The 14,297-nt window shown below is 45.3% G+C and overlaps 1 protein-coding gene across 1 annotated transcript in view; it reads right to left on the bottom strand.

Annotated features, from left to right (window-relative positions):
* LOC124545961 overlaps positions 1 to 14,297 on the bottom strand; it is a 252,720-nt gene that overhangs the window by 26,772 nt on the left and 211,651 nt on the right. Inside the window, exon 12 of the mRNA XM_047124926.1 lies at positions 6,980 to 7,196. Coding sequence (XP_046980882.1) covers positions 6,980 to 7,196 — 217 coding nt within the window. The remainder of the gene's footprint in view (positions 1 to 6,979; positions 7,197 to 14,297) is intronic.

Below are 14,297 nucleotides of genomic sequence, written 5' to 3' on the forward strand. Positions count from 1 at the left end.
TCTCGAAACCATCTTCCTCCTAGCCGTTGGAACTCTCACGGAATTTTTCTTCCAAGCTTGAGCTGTCACCGTGCAAATTAACAATTCCTTGAAGCCCACGGGTGTGTCGCATCGGCCGATCCCTTATTTCAGACGTTTCCTTTCGCCCTAATTTGATTCTCTGTCTCTTTCTTCGTTAGTTATCCGATCTACCTGTCCAATTCTCCACTTCCTTCTGCAGCACGACGATGCAGAAGCTGCAACTTCTTGCCTGAACTCCTTCGTCCTCGGATCACTTCCCTCTCGAGACAAAAAACTTCAGAAAGGACTTCCTAACATTTGAGTTTATATTATATGTTAACAAATTTCTCCTTTTCAGAATCTCTTGTGCTTTACATGCCAACGGGCATTTTATACCTTCTCTACATCATCTGTGGTTTTGCAGCCCGAGTAGCAAAACCTATGCTGTACTTTTAGTGTGTCATTATCAAATCTAATTCTCTCAGCATCACATGATTTAGTTCGAGTATATTCCGTTACGACTATTGAAAATCATCTTATAACTGCATTTCAAGACACTGTTCGTTCCATTCAGCTACTATTCCCCGTCAATGAATCGCCTCCACACACACACACCAAAAAAAAAAAAAAACACGATAACGGATCAAAGTTAACAGGATCAAAGTTAACAGGATCAAAGTCATACAAAAACACCGATTGAATTCGCTCTCAACAAATGCTTACCTTTTAGTAACAGTCGCACCAAGATAGCTAATGGCTCCACACTGTGATGGGTGACTTCTCGCTGTCGAGTTCGTGAACCCTTACTAAATCGCACTTAAAACCGAAAAGTGGCCAAGCAGAATTTTCAGGCCGCGCACGTGAGCGCCTGACAAACGCTTGTAAATTCTTGTAAACTCTCCATATTGGGATAAAAAAAATCTGTGTGTATTACAGGGGGGCGCTCACTCTGGACTTAAGAAATGTTAAATAATTATGTACACCACCAAGACAAGCCTGCCCTATCCAGGAGGCCTGCCATGCGGTTTATACATCTTACGAGCTCGAAGCAACGTTCCAGAACCTTTAAGCATTCGGGCCTCTCAGTCAGCCTGATGAACGGAATGCTAAAAACCCAAACTGAGCGCTCCCTCCCTACCACTAACGGCTCTCCTCTGTGATGTGCTGAAGTGCTGCTCTCTGGCAGGAGTTTTCGCAAGTTTACCTCCAAGTGGTGCTGGAAAACGTCGGCCGTCAGAGGAAAGTCTCTAGCCTTTAAGCTAGTGGTTCCGAATTTTTCTGAGAGCATTATCTCTGAATGTAGTGAGCAATTAGCTAGAAATCCCCCCATCCCACCGTCATCGTCATCAACATTAGCGACTAACTAAACTTTGAAATGAAAAAGAATTTTTTTCAAACACTTTTATTTTTAAAATACCCAAAGGTGAAGTTTACATAGTTCTTCAAAAGTAACTGTACACACTTCGTGGGTTCAATGCATCCATCAAAATAAGAGTAAAATGTGAAATAAAGTTATGTCTGAATTGCATTATTTCCGAGCTATGATGCATAATGTCACTTGTAGTAGCCAGTACCTCACGGGACAGTACAGGCTTTTGGCGTGTTGTGTCCGCCTGCAAATCGACTGATGTTGCTTTGCACACCCATCTACGCTGCTCGGTTAACTCTGGAACGAAATTCCTTTGTTTACTTGACTTTGGTTTGGTTCGTTGTACTCTAGGGCGCCGCTGTAGTGTAGCGGCCCCGGACGTATTACATACATTCATTCTTTCGGGCACCGACCACAGTCCTTGTGTACGGTACAACGGCGTACTCAGACAGTGAAACGCCGATATGCACCTCCTTAACGACGCAGCAGGAGGCAACGCACGAGCAGCAAGACGACGGTATATGGAAATGTTTCCAAGCAGACGAGTACCGAACTATCAGATTGCTGTGGACAGGCATTTAAGAAAATATGGCATTCGTGGTGCACGACGGTGAGGTCGGCCTCAACTGGATGGAGTGGATATTGAGAACATCCTGGAAATGGTAGATTAAGAGCCGACCATTAGTACCACTTTATGGGTTCCTCAGTCGACTGTATGCCACCTGCTTCGGAGACAGCAGTTGCTAGCATTTCACCCGCAGAAGGTGCAGGAGCTGACACATGCAGACTACCCTAGGCGTCAGAATGTCTGTCAGTGGTTTCTCGAGCGCCATGCTGCTGATCCATTGTTTGTTCGTTGGGTACTGCGGTACGAGGATATCAACATCGCTTCGCAGTGACCGTTTGTTGAGGCATAGCGGACAATCTGTTACTCGGCTAGCATGTTGCTCCACAGCGCCTGACTGGCAGAGAGTGTCGCCAGTGTATGGAACAGGATTTGATTGGTGTGCTCCATGATGTCCCACTCGCTACACGCACCAGCCTACGGCTTGTGCACGGTGGTGCCCCTGCATATTTGAGTCGGCAAGCAGGAGAGTATCTGTGTTGTTTGTACCGGTACCGATAAGTGAATAGGTCGTGCAGGAGCAGTTGCTTGGCCCTCCAGATGTCCGGATATTAACGAACTCGTGTATGGTGTTGCAGTTCAGAGTGTGGCACAACTGCAGCAGCAAATTGAAAAAGACTGTGGAAATTGAGATGAACGGAGCCTGCAACATTCCGAGAGCGGTCACTGTCTTCGTCTACATGGACATGTTCAAATATGTTCAAATGTGTGTGAAATCTTACGGGACTTGACTGCTAAGGTCATCAGTCCCTAAGCTTACACACTACTTAACCTAAATTATCCAAAGGACAAACACACACTCCCATGCCCGAGGGAGGACTCGAACCTCTGCCGGGACCAGCCGCACAGTCCATGACTGCAGCGGCCTAGACCGCTCGGCTAATACATGGACATCATTTTGAACACGTTCTGCGATAAATGTACATTACGTAGTTGTGTAGAATGTCGGGTCCATTCGTGTCGTTGCTTTCTGAGAGGAATCAATTTTGTGCTGTTTGCATCACACTTCCTGCATCCTGCTCTACTGCATAACTCTGAAATAAAGCAATTTCAGACAAAACTTCGACATTTCTCGCTTATTTTGATGCATACTTTATATCCTCGAAGTGTGTGCAGTTTCATCTACATCTGCATGGATACTCTGTAAACCAGACTTAAGTGCCTGACAGATGGTTCATCGAACTACATTCACAATAGTTCTCTATTATTCCACTCTCGAACAGCGCGCGGAATAAACCAACACCTAGGTATTTCCGTGGGAGCTCCGATTTCGCTTGTTTTATTATGATGATTGTCTTCTTCCTCGCCGGCCGCTGTGGCCGTGCGGTTCTACACGCTTCAGTCCGGAACCGCACTGCTGCTACGGTCGCAGGTTGGAATCCTGCCTCGGGCATGGATGTGTGTGATGTCCTTAGGTAAAGTTAGGTTTAAGTAATTCTAAGTCCAGGGGACTGATGACCTCAGATGCTAAGTCCCATAGTGCTTAGAGCCATTTGAACTATCTTCTCCCTGTCTAGGTCGGCGCCAGCAAAATATTTATCGCATGCGAAGGAGGAAGTTGGTGATTGAAATTTCGTGATAAGATTACGTCGCAACGAAAAACGCCTTTGTTTTAATGTCGTACATCCCAAACCCCGTATCATGTCCGTGACACTCTCTCCCCTATTTCGCGATAATACAAAACGTGTTGCTCTTCTTTGAACTTTCTCGATGCACTCCGTTAATCCCATGTGCTAAGGTTCCCACATCGCGCAGCAGTACTCCGTAAGAGGACGGACAAGCGTAGTGTAGGCAGTCTCCTTAGTAGGTCTGTTACATTTTCTAAGTGTCCTGCCAATAAAACGCAGTCTTTGGTTAGCCTTCCCCACAACATTTTCTATGTGTTCTCTTCAGTTTAAATTGTCCGTAATTGTTATTCCCAGGTATGTAGCTGAATTTACGACCTTTAGATTAGACTAATTTATCGTGTAACCGAAGTTTAACGGATTCCCTTTAGCACTCGCGTGGATGACCTCACACTTTTCATTGTTTAGGGTCAGTTGACATTTTCGCAACATTCACATATCTTTTCTAAATCGTTGTGAAATTTATTTTGATCTTCTGATGAGTTTACTAGACGATAAACGACAGCATCATCTGCAAACAACCTAAGATGGCTGCTCAGATTGTGTCCTAAATCGTTCATATAGATAAGGAACAGAGAGGGCCTATAACACTACCTTGGGTAACGTCAGACATCACTTCCGTTTTACTCGATGACTTTCCGTCAGTTACTAGAAACTGTGACCTCTCTGACAGGAAATCACAAATCGAGTCACATAACTGAGACGAAATTCCATAAGCGCAGAATTTCACTACGAGCCGCTTGTGTGGTACAGTGTGAAAAGCCTTTTGGAAGTCTAGAAATACGGAATCAGTTTGAAATCCCTTGTCAATAGCATTCAACACTTCGTGTGTTACGTTTGAATCACTCTGTATTTTGTGTTTGTAGATGTTTTATTAAATTAGGAAGTAATGAATCAGTGCACAGTTGCCACTCCTTGCTTCTGACAACTCCTCTTTATAGAATGACGAAGCAACTCTCAGTACATCGCGATTGGTGCCTACAGCTCTTTTTGAAAGAAGGAAGGTAACGATCCAACTCGTGGGAGCCACTTCTTAAAAAACATGCATGCTTTGCGCCACTTCTTTCCCTAGCGACACTCGCTTTACCCATAACGAACATCACCATTTAATATCAGCGAAGTTAAAATATGTGCAGTACACTTATTGGTCGTAAATCTTTTGACTGGTGGAATTCTTGCTTTTCAAGTGACAGAAACTGAAACACTTCAGGGTGCCAACCCTCTGTGTCTGACGTCTGCCAGTGATGATGATGATGATAATAATAATAATAATAATAGTAATCTGTGTCGGTCCTACAGCTATGTGTTTGCCATTACGTAAGTACTGTTGCGTTATGCGAACTGGATAATGAAGCAATTTCTGGTTCATTGCAAGAACTACCTGCACCTCGGAGAAGGCGTTTCGTGAGATATTTAAGCATACTAGACGTATATGTCTCGGTTTCATATGTTTAACGGATGGACTACACTGAGGTGACAAAAGTCATCGGACAGCGATATTTACGTATACAGATAGTGGCATTATTGCGTACACAGGTACCCAAGATCAGCACACCGGCGAAGCTGTCATTTGTACTCAGCTGATCCATGTTAAAAGGTTTCCGCCGTGGTTATGGCCGCACAACGGAAATGAAGAAACTTTGAACGCGGAGTGGTAGTTGGAGTTAGAAGCACGATACATTTCATTTCGGATCTGGTTAGGGAATTCAATATCCACAATGTAAAGAGTGTGCCGAAAATGTCAGATTTCAGGCATCACCTCTCACCACGCACGACGTAGTGGGCGACGGCTTACATTTGACGACCGAAAACAGCGGCGTTTGCGTAGAGTTGTCAGTGCTAACAGACAAGCAGTGCGGAATAACCACAGAGATCAATGTGGGTGCGTAAGACGAACGTATCCGTTAGGACAGTGCAGCGAAATTTGTCAGCAGACGACCGATCTGAGTGACTTGGCTGACAGCACGACAACCCGTGCAGCCCCCCTCCTGGGCTCGAGACCGTATCGGTTGGACGCTAGACGACCGGTAAACCGTGGCCTGGTCAGATGCGTTCCGATTTCGGTGGGTATGTGCTGATGGTAGGTTTCGAGTGTCGGGCAAATCTCTGTCAGCCATGGACACGAGTGGTCAAGAAAGCACTGTGCAAGCTGGTGGTGGCTTCATAACGGTGTGGACTATCTTTACGTGGGATGGACTGGGTCTTTTAGTCCAACAGAAGAGATCATTGACTGGAAACAGTTATGTTCATCTACTCGGAGATCATTTGCAACCATTCATGGACTTGACGTTTTCATACGACGATGGAATCTTAATCGATGACAATGCGCTGTGTCACTGGGCCACAACTGTTCGCGATTGGTTTGAAGAATGTTCTGGACCATTGAAGTGAATGATTTGGTGAAGCAGATCGCCCGACATGAATCCCATCGAACATGAGTGAGACATAATCCAGAGGTCACTTCGTGGACAAAATCTAGCGCCGGCAACAATTTTGGAATTACGTACGGCTATAGAGGCAGCATGGCTCAATATTTCACCAGGGTATTCAGTCCGTCCCACGTCGAGCTGCTGCACTACACCTGGCACAGCGAGGCCGAACACGATATTCGGAGTTACCGTACGACCTTTGTCACTTCACTGTATGTAATCAGTGATCTAGTTCTTATGAAATAGTGACAACAGTAATGTTATATTAGAAACAGTTTCATTTCGTGACCAAAACAAATCGGACCCTTTTGTCTCGATCCCTCAGAAAATATTATTTTACCCGTCAGGGGGGTAATTACGCTTACGTTGGGAACCACTGCTTTAAGCCATCCTAGCACTTTCCGTCGACCTCCAACTGAAGCGGACTATGAAGAGTCCAACGTGTCAACCCGAGGCTGGAGGAAAAAACCCAAACCCACCGGATGGCTGCTCTTGCTCCACTGACAGCCTAGCGCACACCTCTACGACTTGGTAGTGCATTCGGTTGTTTGGGAAAGGAGACCAGACAGCGTGGTCATCCGTCTCATCGGATTAGGGAAGGATGTCGGCCGTGTCCTTTCAGAGGAACTATCCCGGCACATGCCTGAAGTGATTTAGGGAAATCACGGAAAACCTAAATCAGGATGGCCGGACGCGGGATTGAACCGTCGTCCTCCCGAATGCGAGTTCAGTGTCTAACCACTGCGCCACCTCGCTCGGTAGTGCATTCTGGAGGACAACGGTCCAAATCCGCGTCCGGGTATCCAGATTTAGGTTTTCCGTGATGGCTCGTGTGAAAGGGCACGGCGGATCCCCTTCGCCGCCCTCGACGCCATCCGAGCTGGTGCCCTCGGTGTGGGCTGGACGTCAGGTCCTCTCGTTGGCAGCTTACCTTGGTGACGGTGGCGCCGGTGCGGACTGTGAGGTTGGGCCTGGCGCGCGCGGCCCGCAGGAAGGCGGTGTTGGCGCTGGCGCGCTCCCCGTCCCGGCTGGCCGCCTGCGTGATGGCCACGCCCTCGGGGGCGGCGCCCGCCGCGTCCACCTCCTGCAGCCCCAGCTCCCGGAACGCCGATACCAGGGCGCGCGCGTTGTCGTCCGCGAACGGGTACCTGCCGGCACCAACACCGTGGCAAATGCAGACGCCAGCCACACCTGCACGTTGCCCTGTTGTATCTGACCACGAACAGCACCTGTGTTATGTCCTCGGTACGTTGCAAGTATCAGCCGTGGCAAGAACAGCGTTCTGAGGAGGTACGAGTGCAGTACGATAAAAGCATTTGAACGTACACTCCTCGTACACTGAGCGCGTCTGTAAGCATAGGAGCCGAAGTATTTGGTGTTTCAAAGGGCACTGTATCGAAGAATTGTACCGCATACGGGGAAAGTGGAAAAACGTCGCCCTGTACGTCACAACGCGTGCGAAAGTGTGTACTGAGTGATCGCGACGGACGGTCATTTAAGAAGACTGAGACGAAAAGTAAGACGATGACAGCTCCAAAGGTCACTGCAGAACTGAACTCCGAATTCGTGAACGCTGTGAGCGCGTAAAACAAAACGAAGGGATCTCCAGAAGCAGGGAATTACAGGGCGAGATGGAACTCCAGAACCACACATTAGTGACGCAAATGCCCGTAACTGTAAAACGTGGAGTATGTAGCAATGGAAAAATCTCATTTGGCCGGATGAGTCTTAGTTCGCACTGTTTCCAGTTTTTGATCGACTTTAAGTCGCAGGAGAGGAACGTGGCAGGGGGTCCTGTGTTGATATGGGCAGCTGTGTCCTCGTATTCCGTGAGCCGCACGGTTAGTCTGCAAGTTCGCATTACTGCCAAGGATTTTGTGACCGTCCATCTCATGGGATAATATATAAATTTTTTGCGAAACCCAGATCACTTCATTTTAAGAGGGTTATGCCAATTACTAGTTTCGACAGAATCGTGCGGTCATCTTCAGACTGGGATTGCAGTGTATGAAAAGAAATAGCTAATCGGTAATCTGCACAAGGTACACCCTTTTTTTTTTTGGAACGACCCAAATTTTACAAAAAGTTTTAGATACCTTTGCGTATATTTTCACAAGCGTGTGTTTTGAAAACAAAGTGTAAACACATTACAAAACTCCACAAGGTTTATCGTTTACAAAACAGAATGCTTTCAGATGGGCTGTTGAATGAATAAAAGGTAAAAGTTCAACGTCCGTAGCGCCAATACAGTTTGAACTACACGCCACGTCGACGGACTCACGTGAAGTAAACTGAGGCGCCGCAGAGCCCTTGTCACTTGTGTCGACGTCAGGTAGCGCAGATTACCGATTACCTATTTCTTTTCATACGTTGTACTGCCAATCTGAAGATGACAGCGCGACTGTGTCGAAACTAGTAATTGGAATAAAATTCTTAAAATTAAGCGATCTTGGCTTTCACAGAAATGTATATATTCACAGAGATCGCCCCAACAATATGGATAAGTCATATCCATGGTAGAATGTTTCTTCCCCAACGCCAAATGCTGAGTTTCAAGATCACATGGCCCCTGTTCACACAGCTCACATCGTCCAGGAATAAGTATGTGAACCCGACGATGCGTTTTCGTATCTTCTCTGCTCACCACAGTCAGCACATCTCAATAATACAGAGCCTTGAACCTTGGTGGCCTCCTTTGGAGAGTATGGTGCGTAATTGCCACCCATCTCCATCATCGTCACTTGAACGTTCTCGCGCTTTTATTTATTTATTTATTTATTTTTTGTCAAAACAACCACCGTCTGAACAGGCCTTGAAGGCCCAACGATATCGAACAGCCACCGTGTCATCCTGAGCCCTTAGGCGTCACCGGATACTGAGGGCCACGTGGTCAGCTCACCGCTCTCCCGGCCGTTGTCAGTTTCCGTGGCTGGTGCCACTGCTTGTGAACAAGTACCTCCTCAGCTGGTCTCACAAGGTCTCAGCGCACCCCGCTTGCCACCAGCCCTCGGCAAACCCAGACGGTGACCCATCCAAGTGCTAACCAAGCCCGACAGCGCATAACTTCGGCGACTGACCGGAACCGCTGTTACCTCTACTGCAAAGCCGTTGGCTTTCTTGCAGCTATGTATATCAAATAAAAGATGTGAAGTGTTTAAGGTATCGGCAAAGCAGTGCAGACAATATTGTAATTCATCGAAGAGTAGCGATAAGCCGGCCAGTGTGGCCGAGCGGTTCTAGGCGCTACAGTCTGGAACCGCGCGACCGCTACGGTCGCAGGTTCGAATCCTGCCTCGGGCATGGATGTGTGTGATGTCCTTAGGTTAGTTAGGTTTAAATAGTTCTAAGTTCTAGGGGACTGATGGCCTCAGATGTTAAGTCCCACAGTGCTCAGAGCCATTTGAACCATTTTTGAAGTAACGATAAGCCAAACAAACTACTACGCAATGCTCATTAGTCGTCCCTAAATTGTGTTTAACATAATCGATATAAGACGATGATCCGCAATTATGAATCCTATTGTGATTCATTCTCTGCTAGATGTCGCACCTTGATGTGAGCTACTTTCTCTTAATAATAACAGAGTAAAGTAAATTTTGACTATCATTTAAGCAGTAGCTATCTTTTTAAATGGAAGTTATTTTTGTAAATAGTGGCGGTCTCAGTAATTGTATTAGCTGACCCTTGTATGAAAGTGTGGACGATCTGTTGGCTTTCTTTCAGTATCTGCAAACAAGAACATGCTTCATCCATTAGTAATATACCAAGTGTGATGTTTTATACAGGCCATAGACGGCAAAATTTTAGTGTTTCAACGCGGTCTTGATACAACCACATAGAGGCGATGCTATTCCAATAACTTTGGCTTGAACGTAGTTCAGAGAAGTAGCAGAGGCTAACACATACAAAATTGTTATTGTTGTAATTTACTTCATAAAAGAAAGTTTTATTTAAATGGCCCAGAGTTACTTGCGCTTCAATTACTTAGCAAGGCAAAGATCATAAAGACAAACAGTATCAGTATTTTTCCAAGTTATAGTATACAACTTTTCCTCTCATAGTATTACCGACGGCATTTCTAAATATTTTTGCATTTCGTTTACGTAGACTACGTGGGGGTAAGTTATAACTTGCCACTATTTTGCGGGAAGAATGATAAAAGATTCCCTCGAAGAGCGTAGAGAACCTGTATTTATCTGTTCCGAGACGACTGCAAATTGCATTGAACACATTTATTTTCCCACACCTTATGAGGCGCGGTAACGTGTTGTCTTCGTTGTGTTTTCGTATTTTTGTCCACCCCCTGTAAGTAGCCTCATTTCAGAGACCAAAGATCTCGGCCAGTACATGTGTATACAGCGTCTGCTTTGTAAAGATTCCCTGTACTTTGCTAAACTATTATAGTGCATCATATCATAGCTAACGGCAAAAAGCGACAGAGGTAAAAGTATGTGTTCATAGAAACAAAAACGTTGTAGCATACATGGATCCGCAAACGATCATTTTACGACACAACTGCTAATGTGTAGTTACGAACTGCCACTGACTTCATTACGAAATACTGTTCCACTTATTACAAGTGCACCTGCTTCGTAAACTTTTCGATTAAGTCCCCGTCAAAACAGTTTTAAATTTCATCTTCGGCCCAGGTTTGAGAAGGGAGCTAGATGCACGGTGTGGCAAAAAATGGTTCAAACGGCTCTGAGCACTATGGGACTTAACATCTTAGGTCATCAGTCCTCTAGAACTTAGAAGAACTTAAACCTAACTAAGCTAAGGACATCGCACACATCCATGCCCGAGGCAGGATTCTAGCAGTCGCGCGGTTCCTGAGTGAAGCGCCTAGAACCGCTCGGCCACCGTGGCCGGCCACGGTGTGGCACAGACACATTTTACCCTCCACCTGCACAAAGACTCTGCAAACCACCTTAAAGTGCATGTCAAAGGGTACTTCGCATTGTACTCGATATTACGGCCTCTTCTCGTTCCATTGACATACAGGGTGCGAAAGTATGTCTAGTGATGTAAGGCGGTGTCTAATGTGTCAGTATGCTCGAAGAAGGATAGGCCAAGTATGACCTATTCATTGGCCTTCAAGATCGCCTCACCTCAACCTTATCACCATGCGTGTCGGCAGCTGAGTGGTTACCGTGCCTGACTACCATGCAGGGGGCTTGGGTTCGATTCCCGGCTTAAGTTTCAAATAATTTGTATTATCTCTCTCTCTCTCTCTCTCTCTCTTTCTCTCTCTCTTTCTCTCTCTCTTTCTCTCTCTCTCTCTCTCTCTCTCTCTCTCTCTCTCTCTCTCTCTCTCCACCGTGTGGCAGAGCCGGTGACACCCGGTGCAAGTCTGTCTATCCGGAGATTTTCTCGGTTGGTGGACTGGGTGTTGTATTCTCCTCATCATCATTTCATTATCACTGACCCGCAAGTTGTCGAAGCGGCGTCAGATAAAAAGACGTGCAACAGGTGGCTGAGCAACGCCCGATTACGAATGGCGGTTATCGCTGTAACAATCGTTTTTTAACCTAACCGATCAAAATAACCCGTTTATGAAATAACCTATCTTCGGTTTTATTCCTGTTACTTCCTGTGTTAAACGTAGAAATCGAACAAAGACTGAAAAATGTTGACTCTGTCCGTTTCAGGATACACAGAATCTGAATATTAAATTAAATAGGTAAATAAAAGAGAACCGTTCGCCAATCGCTGCTTTTCTCGAAGACTGCTAAGTGGCTAAATGCTACCAAAAAAATCACTAATCTGCTTGCTCCTTTATTATTTCGTAGAAATGGCAGACAAATCCTTAATCTTATAAAGCGTATGAGGGACTGTGCTTCATTGCTGTGTAATTTCCAGGCTGCAGTTGATGCCATTCCGCGATACGACGGTTGTCCCGCGATGGCAGTGAGTAACTACCGTGTAAACCAGGTGGGCCAAGTCTCGCACGCTACACGTACACGGGTTCCTTCAGCTACGACACACGGCAACAGGGACAGCATTGTCTCACCAGTGCTGCCCCAATTCTTATATAACGTGCTTGCTGTTCGTTTCTGTGGGCATTGTCAACAAAATAGCACTGATCGCTTTTTTCTAAAACAACATAATATTTCAAACCATTGTTTTTCACGACAAAAATGTTCTACTTTTTTAAAAAGTTTTATTTAGAAACGAAAATGTTAGCAATGCTGCTATGGCTCACTGATATTTCGGTTCTTTTAACTCGTTTGTCAGTAAGAAATGAAAAAAAACTGTTATAACCGAGACCAAACAAATACCGAAAAATACAGATTATTTAGAACTAAAATACCGGTATGGGTTGTAACCGGTCAGTTTTTCCCATCCCTACCCCAGATGTCGTCTCTCAGCCAATAATGCTTTACGATCATTTCATCTATACAACCTAGGACATTATTTCATACCGACGTCATTGGCAGCTCGTAAGCACACATTCGCACTTATTTCGGAAACGGCTCACTTACTGTCCGCCGGCCGCTGTGGCCGAGCGGTTCTAGGCGCTTCAACCTGGCACCGCACGACCCCTACGGTAGCAGGTTCGAATCCTGCCTCGGGCATGGATGTGTGTGATGTCCTTAGGTTAGTTAGGTTTAAGTAGTTTTAAGTTCTAGGGGATGATGACCTCAGATGTTAAGTCCCATAGCTCTCAGAGCCGTTTGAACTTACTGTCCCATGTCTAACGGAACATTTTTGATTCTGTTGTCGTGTATTTTCTCCGACGCTATTTTCAACTCTTAATTGAAAGAAAATTTCCTAGTGGGACTAAATGTATGAGGATAACAGATACCAGTACTAAGGTTCGCATTAACACAGCCATTCTGGCAAGATGTAAGGAAAGCTGAGAAGACATATTGAAAGGAATGACAGCTACTCGAAACAGAATTTGGCATAATTGTGAACAAAGCGACAGCGACGGTGGGGAAGAATCGTAGAAAGGAGAGTAGCCACTTGTCTACCATCATAGTCGAGAAGCACGTGCTGTAGCCAAGGGGCAGGGAGACCTCCCGTGCTACAGCCACGTCTGCATGGTTGCCTGCGCGGCAGACGTTAGCAATGGAAGGCCCATATTACACTTATCATTTCTCTGCTGAAAGATGTCAAATTCGTTTGACCAAGCCACTTCATTGGGGCCATCATACTATCGTCAGAGCTTTCTCCATAGTTGTTCCAGGATGGAAGCTGAACATTTACTTGTGTGTATAGCAGCATTTAGTGTAATGTTGACATCGAGTACTTTGCTTAAAAAGAAAGGGGAACAGAAACGAATGTTGGCGAAACCAAGGATAACGAGAAGAGAAGCTTGACGTGTTCACCAGAATTTGCTTCATGAGCTACAGTGCGAAGACTGAAGAGCTACAAAAATTACTTGAGAATGGGCGAGAGATTAGTATGTCCTTAACGATAGTAGCCCCTCATATTTACAAACAAGATACTCGTTTAAGAAATGAAATTTTTGCGCTAAAGGTCGTCTTACAGTTACTTTAGAAATTTACAGAACAGGGTAAAGCTGTTCGAGCTTGCAACATAGCTCTCGTATCGCACGGTGTGCCATTTCACATATTGGTTCAAATGGCTCTAAGCATTATGGGACCTAACATCTGAGGTCATCAGTCCCCTAGACTTAGAACTACTTAAACCTAACCAATCTAAGGACATCACACACATCCATGCCCGAGGCAGGATTCGAACCAGCGATCGTAGCAGCAGCGTGGTTTCGGACTGAAGCGCCTAGAACGGCTCGGTCACAACGGCCAGCTTTCACATATTGTTCCAGAAATTTGTGAACCAGTATATAAATCACTTAAGGAAGAATTTATGAACGTTCTGTTACGTTATTTAGAATAACAAATAAATACATTTATTTCAGTTATGCACATTGTATTGGCAACACTTTTATTTCCACGTCACCATAGACACCTTAGTCAATTTCATTTGTTCTTTCGTCATGCACAGTGCCGACACTTACAATACAGCTGATGGCTGCAGATATTTATGACATTCTATCCGCTTATTGCGGTTTTTATAATCAATGTGTCTGGTGTTACGAAAAATGCCGTATTCTTCATACGTGGAAATTGCCAATGTGGTGTTTCCCGCTAGCCACACATAAAGTAAATTCTGAACTCATTTTACAGGTTAGAAGCAACTCTAGCGTGTCAAATAAGTATACAGTATGGCGAGCTTCGATGAAAACTAGGTCCAGACTAACATTGAACAAAGATCTTTGATCA

Source organism: Schistocerca americana, chromosome 8 (genome assembly GCF_021461395.2).
Source record: "Schistocerca americana isolate TAMUIC-IGC-003095 chromosome 8, iqSchAmer2.1, whole genome shotgun sequence".
In the NCBI taxonomy this organism is placed as follows: domain Eukaryota; kingdom Metazoa; phylum Arthropoda; class Insecta; order Orthoptera; family Acrididae; genus Schistocerca; species Schistocerca americana.